The sequence below is a fragment of the Biomphalaria glabrata genome, chromosome 8, assembly GCF_947242115.1.
Source record: "Biomphalaria glabrata chromosome 8, xgBioGlab47.1, whole genome shotgun sequence".
Taxonomy (NCBI): Eukaryota; Metazoa; Mollusca; class Gastropoda; family Planorbidae; genus Biomphalaria; species Biomphalaria glabrata.
This window is the reverse complement of record NC_074718.1, coordinates 23,534,501-23,556,624: the sequence shown is the minus strand read 5'-3', so window position 1 is coordinate 23,556,624 and position 22,124 is coordinate 23,534,501. Positions and strand designations below refer to the sequence as shown.

General features: G+C 35.5%; 2 protein-coding genes across 8 annotated transcripts in view; both read right to left on the bottom strand.

Annotated features, from left to right (window-relative positions):
• Positions 1 to 1,366, bottom strand: part of LOC106054568 (dipeptidase 1-like) — a 35,400-nt gene extending 34,034 nt beyond the window's left edge. The window contains exon 1 of one of the 2 annotated variants that reach the window (XM_013210489.2): positions 1,239 to 1,366. The gene's annotated coding sequence lies outside the window, so the exon portion shown is untranslated. The remainder of the gene's footprint in view (positions 1 to 1,238) is intronic. The other variant, XM_013210490.2, reaches the window with a different exon arrangement.
• Positions 1,367 to 4,630: 3,264 nt separating this feature from the next.
• LOC106054678 (centrosomal protein of 135 kDa-like) overlaps positions 4,631 to 22,124 on the bottom strand; it is a 46,641-nt gene continuing 29,147 nt past the window's right edge. For all 6 annotated transcript variants that reach the window (XM_056037796.1, XM_056037798.1, XM_056037797.1 and 3 more), the window contains 18 exons: positions 21,745 to 21,867; positions 20,737 to 20,862; positions 20,489 to 20,581; positions 20,297 to 20,359; positions 19,197 to 19,370; positions 18,747 to 18,824; positions 18,118 to 18,269; positions 17,546 to 17,684; positions 16,550 to 16,681; positions 16,271 to 16,326; positions 16,005 to 16,173; positions 15,794 to 15,904; positions 9,576 to 9,761; positions 9,056 to 9,265; positions 7,685 to 7,887; positions 7,175 to 7,279; positions 6,857 to 7,033; positions 4,631 to 6,638 (listed from right to left, as the gene is read on the bottom strand). In XM_056037796.1, the coding sequence (XP_055893771.1) occupies positions 6,524 to 6,638; positions 6,857 to 7,033; positions 7,175 to 7,279; positions 7,685 to 7,887; positions 9,056 to 9,265; positions 9,576 to 9,761; positions 15,794 to 15,904; positions 16,005 to 16,173; positions 16,271 to 16,326; positions 16,550 to 16,681; positions 17,546 to 17,684; positions 18,118 to 18,269; positions 18,747 to 18,824; positions 19,197 to 19,370; positions 20,297 to 20,359; positions 20,489 to 20,581; positions 20,737 to 20,862; positions 21,745 to 21,867 (2,412 nt within the window). In that variant the 3' untranslated portion in view covers positions 4,631 to 6,523. The remainder of the gene's footprint in view (positions 6,639 to 6,856; positions 7,034 to 7,174; positions 7,280 to 7,684; positions 7,888 to 9,055; positions 9,266 to 9,575; positions 9,762 to 15,793; positions 15,905 to 16,004; positions 16,174 to 16,270; positions 16,327 to 16,549; positions 16,682 to 17,545; positions 17,685 to 18,117; positions 18,270 to 18,746; positions 18,825 to 19,196; positions 19,371 to 20,296; positions 20,360 to 20,488; positions 20,582 to 20,736; positions 20,863 to 21,744; positions 21,868 to 22,124) is intronic.

Genomic DNA, 22,124 nt, shown 5'->3' with positions numbered 1-22,124 from the left:
TGAGTGCAGTATGTCACTTGACATTGTTTCCAGGTCCCAAGATTTAGGATGAGTGCAGTATGTCACTTGACTCGTACACCCGCTTACACACTGCATTTTTTGGGGAACAGACAAAGCCGTTGCCTGTCCGGGTTCTATTTATGTTAAGATTGTCTTCGTACAATTACTTTTCTTTCAGAAGCCAATGATTGAAGCCTGTCTTCTATCCTGCTATGCCTACCAAGAAGATAACCAATGTGTGGGCACATCGGGAGCAGCCTCTTTGTAATCTTGTTTTGTAATTATATACTAGCGTTTTTTTTAGGCTAATTTTAGGAAAATGTCCTAAATAAATGAGATTGTATTTTTTAAAGTTTACTGATGTAATGTAACACATGTACTTTACTAGCATAACTATTATAGTCATAGCGATTAGAAATTATTTTACCTATTTCTTTTGTTTAGTGCAATTTCATGCTTTAAGCTTGCTCAATGCGCTACGACTATTGGGGGGAAAAAAGGAGGGGGGAGAAAGAAAAGAATATTTGAGTGAAGGTTTTAAATGCATTTATAAAAAAAGTTCGAACGACCTGAATTCGAACTCGAGGGCCAAAGCCTCACACAAATTAACACACTAACCACTGTGCCAGGGAAGTGCTTATGAAAATAGAAGGTTTTATATTTATCTATTGTTAGCTTCTAACTTTAAAGAGGTCACCTATTTCTTTCTACATATTTTAAAGGGGACTAAATCAACTTTACCACCCCATCAGTCAAATACAATTTCTTTCCTTTGTTCGATACCAAAAATAGTTAATTAACTATTTTATTTTATTCTTGTGTTGTCAGGTAAAAGAAATAATTGCTCGAAATTTCAGCTTGTTCCGCGATTGGGTGTGGTAAAAATAACGTGTACAAACTTTTTACCAGACAGACAGAGTTGATACAAGCTTTGTAATAATGTAGGCTTGGTCATAATATTTGGAGCCGTTTAATGTTAGTATGGCTTTAAATTCAAGATGTCAATATTGGCTGGAATTTAAAAAAATCATTTCGATATCAATATTGGCAACGAAGTTTGCTTTCCCTTCCAATGCCTTTCACAAACAAAAAAAGTAATTTTAAGATCAATTGGTTTGTACTGTGGCCTCCCCCAGTCACAGAGATGAGCTGCTATTGGTTTGCACTAATTAAAATACTTGCCTGGACTTTATATCTTATGTGAATATAAAATTCCAAGAAAAGAAGGAAATGTTTACTTTCTGAGATACTTAACAGTTTGCTGAACAGTTCGGTTCTGAGTTTAAACTTGGTTTAAAATTCAATTAGTATCAAGTCTTTCTAACATTTCATCAAGGTTCAATAAAAAAGGCTGTTGTTTCAAACGATTAGCCACCTTTGTCATTAGTCCATACTTAAGAGTGTTAATTAATTAATTATCGACTGAACAGCACTCAGTGTGCTCCTTACACATTTATAAGACTAGGCTTTTCCTGTTCTTAGTAATAAAGCGACGTCAAAAGTTGATTTTGCCAATACGATTACCATTCATTAGAATGTTTTTTTTTCTTATTGAATAAATTACCGGTATCTTCATTTCTAATAGATCTAGATTACTAAACTTAGTTTATATTGAACAGTAAGGGCGTTTATAATATAGGAAAAAAATCCTGAATAAAATCCGTATCATAGAGGGTCAAAGCTGTACTTGTGTACTGGCGGTCTTTTTTCTAGCGAATTGACTGCTGAAAAAGTTCCAGATTTTGTGTAAAATACTTAAATGCATAAGCACTGAAAACATCTAATTTTGGAACAATAGGCGTTTTTCAGGGAGATCGAAAAAAAACAAACAACTTTTGTGACGATCTCTTATTCAGGAAAATTTGATCTTTCATATCAGAGAGTCAGAAAATGACTGAAGTTCTTACACGTATAATCAAATAGAGTGTTGGGAAGTTTTACTCTTAATGGAGGTCAGTTGCGAAGCAAGGTACCAGTGGACCCGGGTTCAAGAATATATTGGTGGACCCTGTCAGGACTGAGTTCTGGTCAGTCTGGGTCTTCTGTTAACTGTAGGGGAGAAAGGGGGCAATTCAGGTTGTTGACTTCAAAACTGTTCTTGTTTTGGATTGTTTTACTTGGTGAGATGTTTTTGTTGAATATAATTAACTCATAATAAGGCAGTGTGGTTTTGTTCCTAGTCCAGGACAGTTGGACTTTTGGATATAGATAGAGTCGAAGTGTAGACTCTAATTATTTTTCTGTGTTGTCATTATTCAGTCTATGGAATATTAAGCTGTTATATTTTTTATTGATACTGGATATTTCAATTGTCTGAACTGATTCTGTATTATAGTACAGAGTATGTAATAAACATGTTATATGTCTGTGAATTGGCATTGTGAATCTTTATTCTGTCGTTGTATGTGTCGTTATGGTATTGCCCAGGACTTGGGTACATTTAGTAATCAGCATTGGAGTACACATACATATATTAGGGAGGAAAGGAGTCTTGACAGACCCCTACCTAAATAAGACAAATTTAGAGTACGAAAAAAATCGAGCATGTAAAAAATAATGTCATTTTGTGTGATTTCGTTAGTAGTCCATACAAAAAATAGACTTTAAAACTCAATATTTATACAACTTCTTTATAGCCTAGTATTAAACGAATTTCTTAAATAATGTTTGATTAATCGAAAATTCGAAAATGGATATCTCACGCAAAGTAAGAAATAGCATGCATGTTGTGACAATGTTTCGAAAATTTGATGATCAGATGTAGTTGTATATGATAAAACAACAACAACAGCCAAATCTCGTGTTGTACACAGACTTGACAAGTCGTTATGGAAAGCTTATGGAGGATTGCATCTCTGAACAATATTCTTTGCAGTATCCTATGGGTAAGATGACACTAGAAGCATGTAGACATGAAACTTGGCATTAAAGACTGAAACTTGAAAATTTTCGTCAAGTCTAGGAAATCTGTCACGTGATTGAGAAACAATGACATGGATAGTTCGGTCGTTGATTTTGAAAGTTTTCTCTGCCTTTTGAATTTTCTGAACGGTAGTCAGCGGCTCATCAAACAAATTGGCTTCCAAGTTTCCGCAATCGTGTTGAGCCAGAAGCTGGATCATCATCCCAGGATCAGTTGTTTTCAGCAGCCTTATTTTTTTGCTTTCTCAAAATCATTTCTCAAATGACATATTTTATTATAGATATTCTCCATCGATAGCTCTTTCATATTTAAAGACTTTTTTTTTAGTCTAAGCCGTGTGACGTAGTGAATATTTTTTCCTTAGAAGTCATTCGGAATATTTCTTATATATCGTCAGTTGGGGGCAGCCTCTTTAAGTTTATGTGGTAACACAAACTGTATTTCTTATGTATCGTCAGTTGGGGGCAGCCTCTCTAAGTTAATGTGATAGCACAAACTGTATTTCTTATGTATCGTCAGTTGGGGGCAGCCTCTCTAAGTTTATGTGATAGCACAAACTGTATTTGTTGTGTATCGTCAGTTGGGGGCAGCCTCTTTGAGGTTATGTGGTAACACAAACTGTATTTGTTGTGTATCGTCAGTTGGGGGGCAGCCTCTTTGAGTTTATGTGCTAACACAAACTGTATTTGTTGCGTATCGTCAGTTGGGGGCAGCCTCTTTGAGTTTATGTGATAACACAAACTGTATTTGTTCTCTTGTTTTTTCTTTCAAGCTGATTCAGGAAACACGTTTCAAGCCCGTGTAGAACTTGAGGAGCTTATGGACAAAATAAATTTGTTCGTGTTTGCGTTGTGAATGTTATTTATGTTTGTAGACACTTCGCTACTATTGTTTCACTTCATATTAATCTCAGATGCTCCATCTTTTATTTCGTTTTAGCCTCCCCCATTGGAAACTCTTTTATGGAATGTTGTTGTCAAATGAAGAAAAAAAAAATGTTTTTATAACAAACTTCCAATAAGGATCTGTAAAGCAGACTAAGTCTCAAATCACACATGTCTCGTTCTACTTTACACAGGTCTATCTTCAATAAGGCCAGTACATAGGTCAGTAGTTCACTAAGATCATTACTCAGGTCTATCTTCACTAAGGTCAGTACATAGGTCATTACTTCACTAAGGTCATTTCACATGACTATCTTCACTAAGGTCATTTCAGATGTCTTTCTTTACTAAGGTCAGTACAAAGGTCTATCTTCACTAAGGTCAGTACTTCACTAAGGTCATTACTCATGTATCTATTCCCTAAGTTTATTACTGTCTGCTCTTCATGTCTTGATTTACACACACACACAATAAAAATCAACATTCTTTTTATTTCAAAAATTTTATTTTTTAAAAATTGTTTTTTTTACTAAAATGATGGATATATTTAAAATAAAATAATATGTAAAGTTATACAACATTTATATTTGGCTGAGGAATGTTCCACATGAGAAAACAATCTAGTTTGAACATTTTGGCAGAGAATAAGAATTAGACATGTCATTTAAAATTAGTTCCTACATACACTAACTGTGCTTCTTAGTTGGAATGAAACAAACGGAGACCAACCACAAAAGCAATGTTCAAGACTTTCTATCTGCTAAGCTAAAACAAAAACTGAAGACGTACTAATAGACAGGTTGGCATGTAGCAAGTGGACAAGTCAACCATTATCAAAACCAATAAATAAATAATCAGTGGACGGAGTTTAAAAAGCAACAAATTGAAATGTTGCATCATATTTCACAGCGTATGTAAGAAGAATGGGCTTGAAGCTCAGCAAGTCTTTTTGATACCCTTTTTTTTTCCCCACATATTTGTCAAAATAAAATTTTGATTGAAAAGTTCTTAGAACCTAGAAGACAGATATTGACTGGGTAATTTGTTATAAATTTTATTGTAACCATTGCCAATACTTAATGTCATGTAAAAACATAAACCTCTTGACTCAACTTACAATTGCTTTCATTTTGTAAAAATGATATGACAATAAAAAAGAGAATATTTAGAACAATCTCAAACTTGTCTAGTCTGTGGACTTTGTTACAGTTTATCTCTTTGTTCATTTCATTCATAGTTTTTACAAAATAATAAGACTGCAACAACAACAAATTATAAAAATAATACACATTAATTTATGTAACAGCTAAAATCTTTGCAAAATAAATTTTAAGTAATCTATTAAACATCATTTTGTTTAAAAAAAAAAAGATTAAAACCATTTTTTTTTTTAAATTTCAATGTAAATCTTAAAAAAAAAACAAGTTAAGTAGAAAGCAAAAATATTTAAAAAATATGACAAAAGATCTATCACAGCCTGCAGCTTTGACTCAAGTTGTGACAGTGGTGAAAGCTCTACTAGTATTTTCCACTTAAGTCACAGGCCAAGTTTAAACTTTGAAGCAATTCATTTCTGTGATATTAGTTAGTCTAAATAAAAATGTCTTTTTTTCCTTAAATTTCTTTTTCTGGAAGACATTTAAAAAAAAAAGTTCATAATTTTTTAATTGCTGAGGTAATATACAATCATACACATACGGCTACATCTCTGTCATCTAACTTGAAATATATCATTATATAAAAATATATGTATATGCTGTACAAACACTGGAAGTATTGAACTAATCTGACTTACTACAGTATGATAGAAGAAATGACAGCTAGTGAATAGTGTTCTTTGTTACATGTGCATAGATTTAAAGTGTAGACACAGTCAACATTGGACAAACTAAATTAAACAATATCTTTACCACATCATTGCATTGAACTCAAATGTCTGGGACCAAGTCTAGTACACAAAACTACATAATCAAACTTTGTTTCCTATGATCTTGAAATACTTTGGAGATGGAGACTGTGGTTCAGCCTAAATATGTTGAATCATGTTCTTCAAATGTGTCAACCATTCAATTATTGTATGGTCTTGAAATACAGTACTTAAAACAATTCATACTTAGATGGACATTGTGTAAGGAAATTGAGGAGATTTCATTCTTACAATATGAAACGATATAGAAAGTGTCTTTCTTTTTTATGGTTTGGAAATGTTTGCATCTGCTCAGTGCACATAAACTACAAACTAATTGTCTTGGTCCTAACCTCAATCTAAATGGCTAAAGTGTGGCTGACTTGGTATCAGAATTACTTATCAAAGATATTTGCAACATAATTCTAACATATTTGCATGTAAAATATTAATGTATGAACTAATTATTTAGTAAATATTACCAAAGAATAAATGTGATTAAAAACTAAAGTAAGATAAAAAAAAAACTTCTGCATGCTTCAAATTGTAAAAAAAGATCAATAAGTGACCTGTTAAAAAAAAAAACATATGCTAAAAGTGTCACATCAACTGAAACTTTTACCAAAGAAAGGCTCTAATTATAACATTGACTATGCATCATGTGCAGTAAAAATTATTATTTTTTAAAATTCTAGTGTCAATGACAATTCAAGCACATGTTCTGTAAATTCTTTTATCACCATTAAAAAACATTAGAACAAAGTCACTAAAAACATTAAAGTACAATGCTGAAGTATCCATTAAATAAATCTAAAGAAGGTCTTGGGAATAAGGTGTCTTGGCGGATGTAGAAGAGTAATCATCGTCATACAGGTAGCTGCGCCGACTTGTGTTCAGCAAGGAAGTGTTGGGGCTAGTTCGAAACCTAAAGAAAGATATAAACATTAAGTATTTTGATAGAAGTGATGAGGCTGAATCACTTCTAGTAAGATATAATATCTGGAAACCAAAAAGTTTTTTTCTCTCATCCAATTACATCAAGTCATCCGCTGAGTGTAGTTAGTGAATTTTCAGTTAAAATTATCAGCATTATATTTCAATCTAGTGATTTAGTTTTCATTAAACAATTAAAGTGATATTTACCTAACAGTAGGGGACTTCGATCGAGATCTTGACCTAGGCCTAGTGTTGGAACTGGGACTAAATGAACGACCTGGACTGCGGGACCTGGATGGACTGAGTGATCGAGTGCCAGCATAGTCACTAATCATGACAGGTGGTTGAATCCCATTACGGCGTAGCTCCTGTACAACCCTGTCTCTGCAAACAAGTAAATCAGTTCATAAGTTTCAATATTTACTAGTAGCATTGTTACATGATTAGCTGAAAATAATTCTAGAAACTTTCTCTTGTCAGCTTCCACAAACCTCTAAAACCTTTTGCTAGTCAGCTTGTACATACCTTTCAAACCTTTCACTGGTCAGCTGTCTTCTCATCCTTTCAATATCACCTTCTAGCTCCACATTTCTTGTTCTCAGTGAGGCTATTTCCCTGCTCTGACTTTGTCTGTAAAACAAACAACAATATATAATTTTAAAACTATAAAACAAATGATCTGATTCAATTAAGTACTCCATCAAACAAATAATTCAATTAACTTGAAAGCAGGAATTTTTTATTGGGGCAAAACTTTTTCAGTAAAAAAGAAATGTAAAGCAGTCCATAATATCTAGTTATACACAATTAGCAACATTAAGGAGGGTATCATGTGGCCAGGACAATGATGAACTGCCTTTACTTTCTTAACTAATGTCAGGACTCAGGGGTGTACTACAAATCTTGAAGTTAAAATCCAAGTCTTTCAGCAAGATTTTAACACAAGCACCCTCGATTTGGAAGTCAACCATTTACCACTCAACCATATATCTCGTACTATAAATTTAGAAGTTGATTTAATTTGGCAAAGCTTACAATTTGCTTTCGTTCAATGACAAACGATCTTTCAACATCTGAATCTCTGTGTTCTTTTCCTGTGATGACAACTGGCTGTGGAAATCTTTCTCTCTGTTGTCCTGAAGGATGCTCTCCAGACTCTTCACCTGGTTGCGTTCATCATCAATCTGTGACCTCAGGCATTCAGCTTCCTGTCGCAGGTCAGCAATAATATTCTGAAGCTGAGAAACAAAAGATACAGATGAACACATGATCAAACAAACTGCATTCAAAAACTTTGAGATGGTCTCATATTAACTCTATCTCTCCGTAATTATTTTTCATATTCAGAAGGAAGTATTCATTTTTCTCATTTCTATTTTACAAGCCTGTTAGGGTTAATCTTCAGAAAATGTTAAATTGGAATAGATAAATGCTTGCCCTTTTTAAATAACACAAATTAAAGTTTACAAACCAAAAAATTCAGTTAATTTAATGGGGTCAAATCAACGATGGCATCGTCGATCGGGAGAAAAAGAGTTAAAAAGAAAAAAACAGTGAAAACTTTCACTAATTTATGGAAAATATTAATGTCAGAAAAAAATATTATTGTTAGTCCAATGAAAGTCCAAGATGAAATTTTCATATTTCTTGATTAATTGATGGCTGTATACTTTCTTATGTTCTCACATTCTAACAGGCCTAATTGTAATATCCTCATGGTGTATTTTCCTGTCATATTTTGGGATGCAATAACATCCAAGAAATATTGACAAGGGAAGCACCTCCCTATATAGCATGTTTTGATTTGATGCAGCTCAAAGTAATATGCTCATCTATAAAAACTCATTTTTCAATCCTATGTCCTTTTGTTGTAAATTAATCACTTGCTTCACATGCAATCTGAGTGGCTGGGTGAGAGTGAATATGTCAGTGACCTGGGTAACTAACAAATTCTTTGGGATCATAATGACAACTGTTGACATCATTACATTCACATTGTAACAGCACTGGATATTTCAACAAAAGATAACAGCATTAAAAAAAACAGCAGTGTATACAGCCAACTTTTTAGAAAATAAATGTCTATAAAGCTTCTTTTGTTCCACAGAGTGAAGTATTTATATTCTTCAAACTAGTATTGTTCAATTTTTTTTTTTTTTTGGTTTGTATAACAATAATAATAATAATTTTAAAAATCTAAAGTTACTTCTTTTTTCTTAGGAGTTAGATAAAAAATGTTAAAACTAGAAGTGGCATTACTGGTTTAACTATTGATGAGGTTTATGACCAAACTGGTTTTAATAATTAATGAATTATCAAGCTTATTAATAAGAAATTTCTCTCACTCAGGTGGTACAATATACAAGCACAATAAAAATTTCTATTCAATTTATCTCTATCACTTACTTGTTCCTTATCCATCTCAATAGCGGCCAGCTGTCTGTTTAAGTTTTCTTTGCTGGTTTCAAGCCTTGAGCAGAGTTCCCTGGCAGCTGACACATCAGACAGCAATTCTTGTTTGTCATCTTCTGTTACCCGCAGATTCTCCTCCAGGTGAGCTACAGACCTTGTCAGATTGGACACTTGTATCTCATAAGCTTGATGTGACTGAAGGTGCTGTGGATTAGATTAAAATTTTATTATTAAAATCATGCATACGGCTTGTAAACATTTGCATAAAACTTAAGAAATGAAAGAAAAAGAGTTCTTTAAATCTTGAAAATATTTGTTTTTCTCTGATACAAAAAAATTTCTATCATTTATAATGTTCAGATATTAAACATTTTAATGACAAAATGAGAAGAACAAAGCTAGAAAATAGACATTAAAATTTTAATAATTGTCAGTAAAGACTAACAATTCAAACAACACAAAGAACAGCATATAACACTTTGCATGAAAATAGAATGGGCAAGTCCAAACCAACCTCCTGTATTTCTCTCTCTAGGGTGTCCACTTTGTCTCTGTACCTTCTCAGCTCTGAATCTTTGGTCATTATTTCTAGCCTGAGGTTGGAGCCCTCACTTTCTAACTGGTGGCTGGCTGTCTGGTACTGCTCTGCCTCTGCAGAGAGCTTGCGGTACTGGTCAAGAAGATCAGACCTCTCTTGTTCCTAGATTGAAAAAGAAATGCTGTCAACGCAAATGTAGCCATAATGTGAAGATATTGATTTGTGTTTTAAACTTGAACATATAAAGAGTTCAATGTTAATTATTTGACAAGAATGCAGTAGTTAATAATTATTTTCAACAAAAAGATTAAGCAATGAATAGTGTAGGAGAAATAGAAGATTCTAGACAGGTGGAAATGCATTAGATGCACATTCAGAGAAAACAAAGACAAGAAGATATATGTCTAACAGCACAACCTAATAGATCAAACCAAGTAAATTATGATAGTTAAATTAGAGGCAACAATCTCAAGGAATTCAAAAAAACAGATGGAAAGCTTCAAAGCTTCTCTGAAGGCATTCGGCGATAGACCCAGCCACCTGGGAGACGGAGGCACATGACAGAGCATCATGGCGTCGCGATGTGAAAATTGGCCCACAGGTTGCTGAAGAAAAGAGAACAACGCTGGCAGAAGAAAAACGCCAGAGAAGAAAAGCTAGGCCAATGACACTAGCTCCAGCTGGAATAACCTGCCCAGTGTGCAGCCTAATATTCTGGGCTACATAGGTCTCACCAGCCACACGATGAGGCATAAAACACCAGTGCAAAGCCCTCAGCCCCCTGGATGACAAAGTGGTCATCATCGAACCATGATGGACAAATTATATATTGTAATGACCATGTTCTGTAGTGACTCTATGGTTGCGCACCAGCGCACGAGGATGGACTAAATGAACGGGGAGAGAGGAAGAGGAAGTGCGAGAAGATGGAGATTGGAACGTTCTTGATTTTGGTGATCTATGTTGATTAAACTTTGTATTATCTTTGTTCCCATACCTCTTTGAGTTGCCTCCTTTAAATGTTGTAACATTGGTATCAGAAGTGGGATTATAGGCGACTCAACGAACGGGAGGTAAGTTAGTAATGGCTTCCCCTATTATGAAACAACTAGACCAACTCTTGATTAAAGAACTAAAACAAGAGCTTCGGTATCGAGGTCTAAAGCTTGGTGGTAGCAAGGAGACACTTACAGCTCGTCTCTGGCAGGCCCTGATTGAGGAAAAAGAAGACCCGGACAGTTATCAATTCGAAGTAGGGCCAGATATAACTGAACTCCTAGGTAAGATGCAGGAAAAGATGGAACTCTTAGGTAAGATGCAGAAAAAAATGGATACACTTGATATAGGGATTAGAACCATGCAGGACAAAATAGACACACTCGATTTAGGGATCAGGACTGAATTGGTATCGGTTAACCAGAAAATAACCACGATGGAGGTCACGATGAACCAGAGAGTCGATGTGGTAGAAAAAGACATAGAAGAACTGAAAGTTCAAGTTAGAGAAGGGCTCAGAAAGGCGCCGGTGAGTAATACAGGATCAATGTTACCCGAAGGGCTTGTAAAGATGAATACAGGATCAATGTTACCCGAAGGGCTTGTAAAGATGAACCCCCCTGTGTTTGATGGGTCCGTCTCCTGGTCAGTCTACAGAAGACAGTTTGAGGCAGCTGCTAAGGTCAACAAATGGGGCAGCCAGGAGGAAAAAGCGACCGCTCTAGTACTGGCCCTTAGAGGAAAGGCTTCTGAAGTACTCCAATCCATTCCAAACCAGCAGGATTATGCTGCTCTCGTCCAGGCTATGGAGCTTCGATACGGGGACGAGCACTTACAGGAAGTTTATAGGGTCCAGCTGAAGACCAGACAACAGCGGGTTAAGTGAAACCCTACAAGAGCTAAAGACGGACATTGAACGACTTGCCCATCTGGCATACCCCACAGCAGCACAGGAGTTCCTCGAAGTAATCGTCACTGATGCCTTCATCGATGCCGTTCGAGATCCAGAGCTAAAAAAAGTTATTAGAGTTAGTGGCAAGCGTAAGGCCAGCGAAGCCCTTGTGTACGCTCTGTCCTATGAAACCGCTAAGAACGCATCCATCAACAGTCATCATGGTCGGAGACTGGAAGTTCAGGAAGAAGATCTAACACAAGTACTCAGACGGATGTTCTTGAAGAGTATAAGCCAAGCCGGGCACAGGGAGCTCATCGTGCGACCAGGGTCCGTTGCTGGAACTGTGGTGAATCTAGGCATATACAAAGGATGTGTAGAAGAATACCTAATCAGCAAGAAGCGATTAAGCACTGATCAGAAAGGGGTGCATGGCCTGGAGCCAATGGCTATCAGGAAAACTAACATTCGTCGGCTTCAAGGGGCAGAAACCGGCGATCCAGGAAATGGGAGCCCCTGTCAATGTCACTCCAATAGCTGTGCTGGGACAGAGTAGGAGTCTTATGGTAGAATGAAGGATTGGAATTTGGTATCGGTTTCTCATAGACACTGGTGCTTCACGTTCAGTCATTCGGCCAAATGTCGCAAACAGCAATAATACTACAAATGTGAGTCTTTTCTCCCTGAAAACAGCCAGTGGAGAACTGATGCCCATAAAAGGACTGGCAGACTTAGAATTTGAGCTCGGGTGTCATTCATTCGGTCATGAATTTTTGATAGCAAACATAACTGATGATTGCATTTTAGGTCTAGATTTTCTACAGAAATTTGGATTTTCCATTAACATTAGCGGAGGAACTTTGTTGTATGGAAATGTGGAGATTCCTTTGTTAGGTGATAGTGAAGAAGGAAACAATCGGATGATGAAAATACTATTGACGGAGGATACAAGTCTGCCTGCACAGTCTGAATCAATTATTTGGGGAAAGTTAGAGAACGGACATGAAAAGTCGGGAATGGCGCTAATCGAAGGAACGGAAGACAATTACGATGGAGTGGCTGTAGGGAAAACGCTGGTCATGATCGGTAAAGATCATCAGAGAGTACCTGTCAGAATCATGAACCTTGGTTTGAGGGAGAAGCATCTACGAAGAGATAGTTACATTGCTAAATGCCATACAATCGACCTAATTAAGAATTGCAACATTAACAACGTTTCTTTTACGCCCACTGAATCGATCAACCCTCAAATTACCAGGCTTTTGACAGAAACCAAGGGGAATCTATCTGAAGAGCAGTATAGCAAAGCCAAAGAGTTGATAATGAAATTTGCAGACATCTTTACATCTGATGAGTCAGAATGGGGAAGAACAGACATGGTACAACATAGGATCGATACTGGAATAAATAGACGGATTCGGCAGCCACCACGCCGCCTTCCTCTCGCAAAACAACAGGAGACTACAGACCTGATAGAACAAATGAGACAGCAAGGGGTCATAGAGCCCTCTAATGGCCCTTGGTGTTCACCAATCGTCCTAGTAAAAAAAAAAGATGGATCCATGCGATTTTGTGTAGACTACAGAGCACTTAATGAAGTCACGCATATCCACTCCCAAGAATAGACGATACTTTGGATACGCTTGCTGGATCACAGATTTTTTCTACTCTTGATCTAAAGAGCGGATACTGGCAGGTGGGAATGCATCCTGAGGATAAAGAGAAAACGGCTTTCTCTGCTGGCAACGGTCTTTGGCAGTTCACTGTGATGCCTTTTGGTCTCTGTAATGCTCCCGCCACTTTTGAAAGATTGATGGAGCGCGTTTTACAGGGACTTCATTGGAACACGTGTCTTGTATACCTGGATGACATTATAGTCACTGGTAGGATGTTTGAAGAGCATCTGGCAAATCTACATGAAGTTTTTGGACGGATCAGGAATGCGGGTATGAAAATCAATCCAAAGAAGTGCTCGTTTTTCAGGAAGAGTGTCAAATATCTTGGCCACATAGTATCAGGGGACGGCATCAGCACTGATCCTGACAAGACTGAGGCAGTAAAACGTTGGCCTACACCATCCAATATTCGAGAACAAAAAAAGTTTTTAGGACTCTGTTCGTACTATAGACGGTTTGTGCCAAATTTCTCCAATATATGTGCACCCCTTCATCGATTGACAGAACAAAAGAGGTCATTCAACTGGACACAGGAGTGTCAAGAGTCCTTTGAAATGTTAAAAGACACACTTGTCTCATCATCCATACTTGCCTATCCGATACCAGGCATGACGTTCATTTTGGATACGGATGCAAGCAATACCGGAATAGACGCCGTCCTTTCCCAAAAGATTGATGGAACGGAACGAGTCATCGCTTACTTCAGTCGAAGTTTGTCAAAGGCTGAAAGGAACTACTGTGTCACAAGACGTGAACTCCTGGCCGCCGTCGATGCAATAAAACATTTTCATAAGTACCTTTATGGGCAGAAATTTATTTTAAGGACAGATCACGCAGCAATACAATGGCTTCTTTCTTTTAAGTGCCCTGAAGGTCAGGTCGCTAGGTGGATCGAACGTCTGCAAACCTATGAATTTGAAATTCACCATCGAAAAGGACTAATTCACCAGAATGCTGATCGACGACCTTGCAAAACAGAATGCAAACATTGTAATAAAGCTGAGGAAAAGGAAGAGATAATCGATTGTCAACGTCTGGACCTGAATGTTTTAGGACCTTGGTCCGATGAGAATATCCGAGAGGATCAGCTGAAAGATGAGGATCTGGCAATCGTTTTTGTTTGGAAGGAGAAGGGACAACGGCCAGATTGGCAACACATTGCTGAAAAAGGGGCTGCCATGAAGGCGTACTGGGCACAATGGGACTCAATGATAGTGGAAAACGGTGTTCTTAAGCGAATGTGGGAATCTACTGATGGGACATCAACACGATTACAAATAGTTCTCCCAAAAGTTAGAATCCAAGAAGTACTCCGAGAGTTGCACAATGGTTCCACGGGTGGTCACTTGGGTATTAACAAGACGTTGGAGAAAGTGAGACAAAGGTTTTATTGGTGTCGGTACAAGGAAGACGTAGAGGATTGGTGCAGAAGATGTGATCGATGTGCAGCAACCAAAGGCCCACAACGTCGAACAAGGGGACCCCTACAACAGTACAACGTAGGTGTTCCATTCGAAAGAATCGCACTGGATATAGCTGGCCCGTTTCCTGAGACACTAAAAGGCAACAGATATATTCTAGTAATAATGGACTATTTTAGTAAATGGCCTGAGGCTTTCGCGATACCAAACCAAGAAACCACAACAATAGTCGATGTTTTAGTGGAACACTGGATTAGCCGCTTTGGTGTACCTATGGAACTACATTCAGATCAAGGACACAACTTTGAATCCAAGCTATTCCAGGAGATTTGTAAAATCTTAAAAATTGAAAAGACTCGAACAACGCCACTTCGCCCTCAGTCAGACAGGATGGTGGAACGCTTTAATCGCACATTGATACAACACTTGGCTAAGATGACAGTAGAACAGCAAAACGATTGGGATGACTACATTCCTCTATTCCTCATGTCTTATAGAGGAGCCGTTCATGCAACCACTGGTTATACGCCAGCCAAATTATTATTTGGTCGGGAACTTCGGCTGCCAGCAGACCTTTTATTCGGGTTGCCAGGAGAAAAACAAACGACAGCTAGCGAATACGTAACAGAACTTAGGGGGAGACTTGAGAGGGTTCATGTACTTGCACGGAGTAGGATAAAAGACAGTAGCGACCTCATGAAGACCAGATATGATAGAAGAGCCAATTCTACGGGGTTTGTAGAGCATGATCTCGTTTGGCTGTACAACCCAAAGAGAAGGAAGGGAAGATCGCCTAAATTACAAAAGGATTGGGAAGGCCCGTATCGGATTGTGAAGAGAATCAACGACGTGGTATACCGTATCCAGAGGGGTTCTCGAACTAAATGCAAGGTGGTACACGTCGATCGGTTGTATCGGTATTGTGGAGAGGAGAGAGGAACAGAGTCAGTTCGGGACGAACAAACATAAGAAGGGGGCAGTGTAATGACCATGTTCTGTAGTGACTCTATGGTTGCGCACCAGCGCACGAGGATGGACTAAATGAACGGGGAGAGAGGAAGAGGAAGTGCGAGAAGATGGAGATTGGAACGGTTCTTGTTTTTGGTGATCTATGTTGATTAAACTTTGTATTATCTTTGTTCCCATACCTCGTTGAGTTGCCTCCTTTAAAATGTTGTAACAATATATATCTTCAATAGTTATACATACTTTAGAGCTCAGAGCATCTTCAAATCTTCTCACTTCCAATATGTATTGTTGGACCTGCGTCTTTAAGGCTTCCTTCTCTTCAATAGCATCTTCTAGTTCTTGGTTCAATTTCTAAACAGTGAAAATGATCAGACAACTTTTATCATTGAAAAACAAAATACTAAGCAATTAAACTTTGTTGCAATGTTTAAAGACACACAAATCTATCAACCTGGTTTTCTTTGGTCATTACAGCTAAATCATCTTGCAGACGTCGGTTCTCTCTACCAGTGACATCCTTTGTTCTTGCTGTCTCAGTAAGATCCTCAGAAAGGGAGTCCAGTTGTCGACGCATACTTTTAAGCTCTCTATCTTTCAGGTTTAAGGTTTCATTAGCATGTCTGAAAATGTACAGTCAATTAGAAAGAACAAGCTAGAGCCTGCTCAAAAATTTCCATTTTAAAGAACTAGAGATATAAGAAAAAAAAAAAAACTTACTCAAGCTGTGCTTCCACCTCTCCAATCCTCAACTTTAGATCACCAATATAACGCTCCTGTAAAAAAAAAAAACATAAAAAAAAAGTTTAATAAAAAGAAATGCCATTATAAAATATACATTTTACTTGAAAATCTAAAAAAAAAAATTAATAAAAATAAAACATTCTAAAAAAATGGAACATGGAAGTTATTAGACAGACATATCAACATCACTTTTTCTCTTTTCTAGTGTAGACATGCACTCTCCCACACTAAGCAGACAGTAGAAGCATTACTCACCCTGTCATGTATCTGACTATTCAAGTGAGCAATTTTTTCTGTTTTTTCATCAACAGCTGTCTGCAAAGAGTCCTTCTCTCTATCCATTGATTTCAAGTTGGACCTCAAGACATCTATTTCTTCTTTCTGAACCTAAATTTGTAAAGCAAAAATATTTAGTCTAATGACTAGTTATCATGTGTAGAGATCTGAAGACATTTTTTTTACCCTAGTATCTTACAAGAAACACTTTAAAGATTAACTCTAAAAGTAATATATTTGATTCTTGTTACTGACATTAAGCTCTAGATTTACCAATTGTCAAAACTTCAATTATCATCTTAACAAGTAAAAGATTATTTTAAAAAAATCTTTTTCTAAAACCAAAAGTTATTTAAGGGGAAGAACTGCAAACATTTCTGGCATGTATCTGCATGAATAATCTCCCTTTTTCTATATAAAACTAAATTTATTTATTATCACTAATTGATTAACTAATTTGTTAATTTTTAAAAATTGATTCATGTATTGTCATCTAGTATGAATAATTATGCGAAATTTCAACTTGATCCCAGAACAGAAAGTGGTTGAAAAAGCTTGTACAATAGCTAATCAGGAAAAGATGACTTCAAATATACAGCCACATCTATTAATAAGTAGCATTTATATTTCTAGTTCGATACCAAACAAAACAATTAATTAATAATTGTTTTTTTTTTAATTGATTCATGATTTATTAGGTACAACAAATAATTGTGTAAAGTTTCAACTTGATCTGAGAATTGGAGTGAAAGAAATAATGTCTACAAATATTGTACCAGACAGACAGAGTGAGTTGATGATATAATCTTGGTCATAATAAGGCTTTGTTTTTGAATCTGAAGATAAATAAAGAGAATGAACTTTCCAAAGAAAAAAAGAAGTACAGAACAGACTTAGACTACATGAAGGATATGAAGTACAGATTGTTAATGCAATACTATGTCCCCAGTCAAAAAAAATCCAAACCCTGCTGACCTGAGTTAATCTCTGAAGATCTAATAGTTTCTCTTCCAGACTCCCCACCCTCTCCCCCTGACTCTGTAGTTCTTCTTCCCGTCTTGTGAGTCGTCGTGAAGCATCCTCTAATGTTTTCTCAGTCTCTTCAACAAGAAGCCTCAAATAGGAAAGCAGCAAAATTGACAATTAGAAAGAATGACATTTTCATAGGTACATTTTAAATGAACGTATAAGTTGGATCCCAGGATAAAATTAAAATGGAGGGAATAAGTTTAAGAATTCTTGTACTTGAAAATTAAAGAAGGTAAAACAAAATCATCAACACGCTTGTTGCACACAAAACATTTAGTTTTAGCTTTTTTTGAATTTCCAGTGAAATATTAATTTTTTTAAAAACATTTTTAACTAAGTTATAAAAAAGAAATTCAATATCTGACAAAAACACCTTTAAACTAATGTAGTTCCCCATGTATATAAAAATAACTCTAAAAGGAATAATTAATAATGAACAAAAGCTTTATTTATTTGTTATATATGTTAAAATGAGTTAAATGAAATGTCTCAGCTGAGTATATAATTCATGTACACACCTCATTTGATTAGCATTTGACTTGTTCTTTGTGGCTTCATCCACCACTTCATTCAACCTCATCAGTTGATCTTTGATCTGCTCTTCCATGATTTTAATTTCATCTTTGAGTGTGTTCATTCTGATAGTTAATTCATTTCTCTCCTGTTCAACCTGGGCAACAAATAGCAACTAGATGTCAGTATAATGGTGTCATTTTTTTCAGGGATAATAAGGCATAGTCTTTGAATCTAAAGATTAAAGAAGAGTAAGCAGAACGAGATGTAACCTATAGTTTTTTTCAGATTTAACACTGCCACAGATCTATTCGAATTCTCTTTTAGAGAATATGACGACATTAAGTCAAATATCAATTTAATTGAAGAGTTATGAGTCGGGTGAAAATGAAAATTGCTTTCAAAAGACATATATATTTAAGTTAAAACTTTTTACTAGTAATAAAATCTTATTTGAAAAATATTTTTAGCTCATTAATCATTTCATTGTAATTCAAATCCAATATTCTCATTTCAAAATAAATTCTAGGATGTTGTCAAATTAATAAATAGCATTTATAAAAACAAAACTATTTTTTATTTCTCATAAGAATGCTAATGCTAGCTGCATATATGGAGTAGTCAGAAAGCTTACTGTGTGTAATGTTGTCTCTAAATCTTCTACTTGCTGCTCCAGCTTTGCTCTATCTGAAAGCGATGTTTCTGTTGCTATCTGAAAAGTTTTAAACATTTCTACTGATATAAAAAAGAAATAAAATTTTGTGCTAACTAAAATGATTCCATGTGTTATTTAAATATCCAAACTCTAGATTTTTAGAAAAAATAAAATTATTGCTTATGATAAAGCTGTGATAAGCTTGATAAAATGAGTGAGACTGGATGTGGGAACATCAGTAACCAAGTATTAATTTACCAAGTCTTTTTTGTATTAATTTATATGACCTCAGCAACTACTAAGTGAAAAAAAAAAAAAGAAAACCCATTGAAAAAGAAGAACATATCATCCTAGATCTATGATAAATGAAGAAGATGCTAAAATATGCTACTAAGGAAATGACTTCCAGCTGCTTAAAAAATTCCTTACCTTCAATCTCTCTCTGAGGCTATCCCTCTCTGTAGTCATTCTTCTCAGATCAGAGATGGCATCGTCCCTCTCATTTTCTATCCTCCTCAGGATGGCCTGGGCTGCGAGGGAAGTCTTAGACTGTTTAGGTGAAGAAATCATCTCTCTGCGTAGCTTCATGAGTTCCTCTTTACTCTAGACACACAAACATTAACTACAGTAAGTCTTCATTCAACAAAAAAACTTTCAAAACTCAATAAAACAGAGAAACATAGAACATAAATAATAATTAAATAATATCATCTTAATACTAAGAAATGAAATCTAAGTCTGGTCCATCTTTGGAGTGTAAAAAACTTATGAATGCTGCCTCATGAGTCCCAAAACTGGAGTCAGTAATAAAGAAGATTCCAGTACATTAAAAGTGTTTAAGTCAATCATCATCACTATCATCACTCTTTTGAACTTGTACTTGAAGTTGTATGCATTTGTATATACTTAAACAAATTGTTTAAGATTTATCATAAAGAAGGATAATTTTAAATGCAATCATAAAACTAGCTTGTCACCATTTGTTATGATTTTAATTCTGGAGCTGGAAACCAATTTACAAACAAAACACTTTTTAAAGTCAACTGACTGCAAAAAAAAAAAAAAGAACTAAAAATCAGTACCATAACTAAAGATAAATAATAGGGATAACCAAAGCATTCAAGCAAATCATGACTCCAAAGGCTCAATAAAGAAACCTTTGCAACTACGGCAATGATGGATACCGACTCCCAATCCAGCTTTCTAGCCATCAAGGAAGATCACACATTAAAAAGTAGCATTCTAACAACTTTTTATCCCTAATTATTTTCAATTATTCTACCACGGATCTTTAGTCAATGTCATGTGATAATTCAGTCCTTGAACAACTAAATAAAATATAGAATATAGAAAATACTAAATTTGGAAAAGAACAAACTAAAAATGTCAGTAACTTACTTTAAAGATGACAGCTACCTATGTTTGATTTCTAGTTACAAAACTTGTTCAAGAAATGGCATATAACTTAACTTTGGAAATAAGTTGCATAGAAGGGATTTGGAAAGAGGGGAATTAATCTGCTGACTTACTTCTTCATACATAGTGTTGAGTTTGTCTCTCTCACATGTCAACACTTTCACATTGGCTTGAATCTAGGGGGACAAAAAAAAAAAGGAAATGAAATCAGTTCCAAAAAACATAAATTGCTAACGTCTAGTATTAATAACCTAATGGTGTCAAAGAATTAATTGACTAGTTTAAAGAAACTGTAATCACTGTACCTCTGACATGTGCCTCTCAAACTTGTCTAATAAAGACTTGAGCTCATCCCTCTCTCTGGTCAGTCTGGCCAGCTCTACCTCTTCAGCCACACTCTAAGAAAAGGAAAGTACATTTTATAATTCAGTCACATTGTGAAACACTGTAAATAAAAGGTTAATTTTATTTTTTTAGTTTCCATTATGTCCTTGACCTACATTCATTCATTTCCTCCAACATACTCAGAATGTTCATTAAGTTTCCCACTAACCTTTTTAGGAACTATTTTAACTGGAGGCGTTGAGCGGCGGGAGGCTTTTAGAGCTTCATACTCTTTCTTGTAGTAGTCTTTCTCCTCTTCCATTACTCTAATGATAGCCTCATACTGTGCTACATCCTACATTGATCACAAAATGTTGAATAAAACATTGAACAAAAGCTTTTGTGGTAGATGAGCAAAATAATAAATGAATAGTCCAAAGTTTACATTGATAGAAAAGAATGCTTTAATGTATAAATGCAAATCATGATATACCTATTTAAAGCTTAAATAATCAGGACATGCCCATTTAAAACTTAAAAAAGATAATACAGTTGCTGAATGATACACACAAAACTCATGGGTGGAACTAACGTGTCTGTCTTTAATATTTCAAAGCAGCCCAATTATATTTTTCAGTGCTCAAAAGGTTACTGGAGTTTTTAAACCTTTTTACAGCAAACATTTTGGACCAATTCCAAACAAACATATTTGTCTTGAAATTATCCACTGTAAATGAGCATTTTTAACTAGGAGTTATCATCTCAATCTCATTGTGTCAGAAGTTTTGTCATAGTTTGAATAAGGTATCTACCTTAAGCCAAATCATCAATTTTGGTGACAGCTCTTTGAAGTTTCCTATTATTTCTGTTTTGTTATTTTATCATAAACAATTTTATGATTTTGAAATGCATAAGATATATATATTTTTCAGAAAGACTCTTTACCTAGATCTTTAAAATTTACACACAAAAAAAATTTAAGTTACAAATCCTTTAAGAATTAATATATGTTATAAACAAAGAAACTGCATAATTCCTTTTCCGCAAGTCAAAGAGCAAAGACACACATTCTAAAAAATGAAGAGATAGCTATGAAGTACTTTTTTTTTCTTCCCATCCAGGCTAAGATTTCTGTAGTTGATATAAATATATAATTTAACATTTTAAGCCTTCTTAATAACTTTTTACGACATGGCCTAAATTGTGCCGATGTGCCCAAATCAAAATAACTTTTTACCTTTTTGTTAGATTTTACTGCTGTATCTTTCCTAGCTGGACTCTGTGCCCTTGATGATGATGCTGATCGTGCTCTAAGAGGGACTTTCTGGTTACTGATAGGGGCTTCACCCTTTAGGAGAGCCTTAAAAAGTGTTGCAAAGAGAGATATAGTTATTGAAACTCAACTCTTTATTTATTGCAAATAAAGAAAACTACAAATCCCAAAATAGAAAATATATCAAGTCCTACCATTCAGACTATTGAGATAAGACTATGATTTATCTTTAAAAACATTCTATTCTGTATTATGAAGTTGAGTTATTTGTACATAGTTTTTGTGCACCCCTATGGGTCACTTAAGAAAAATAGTTCTACGGCGGTCAGCACAATGACTAAACA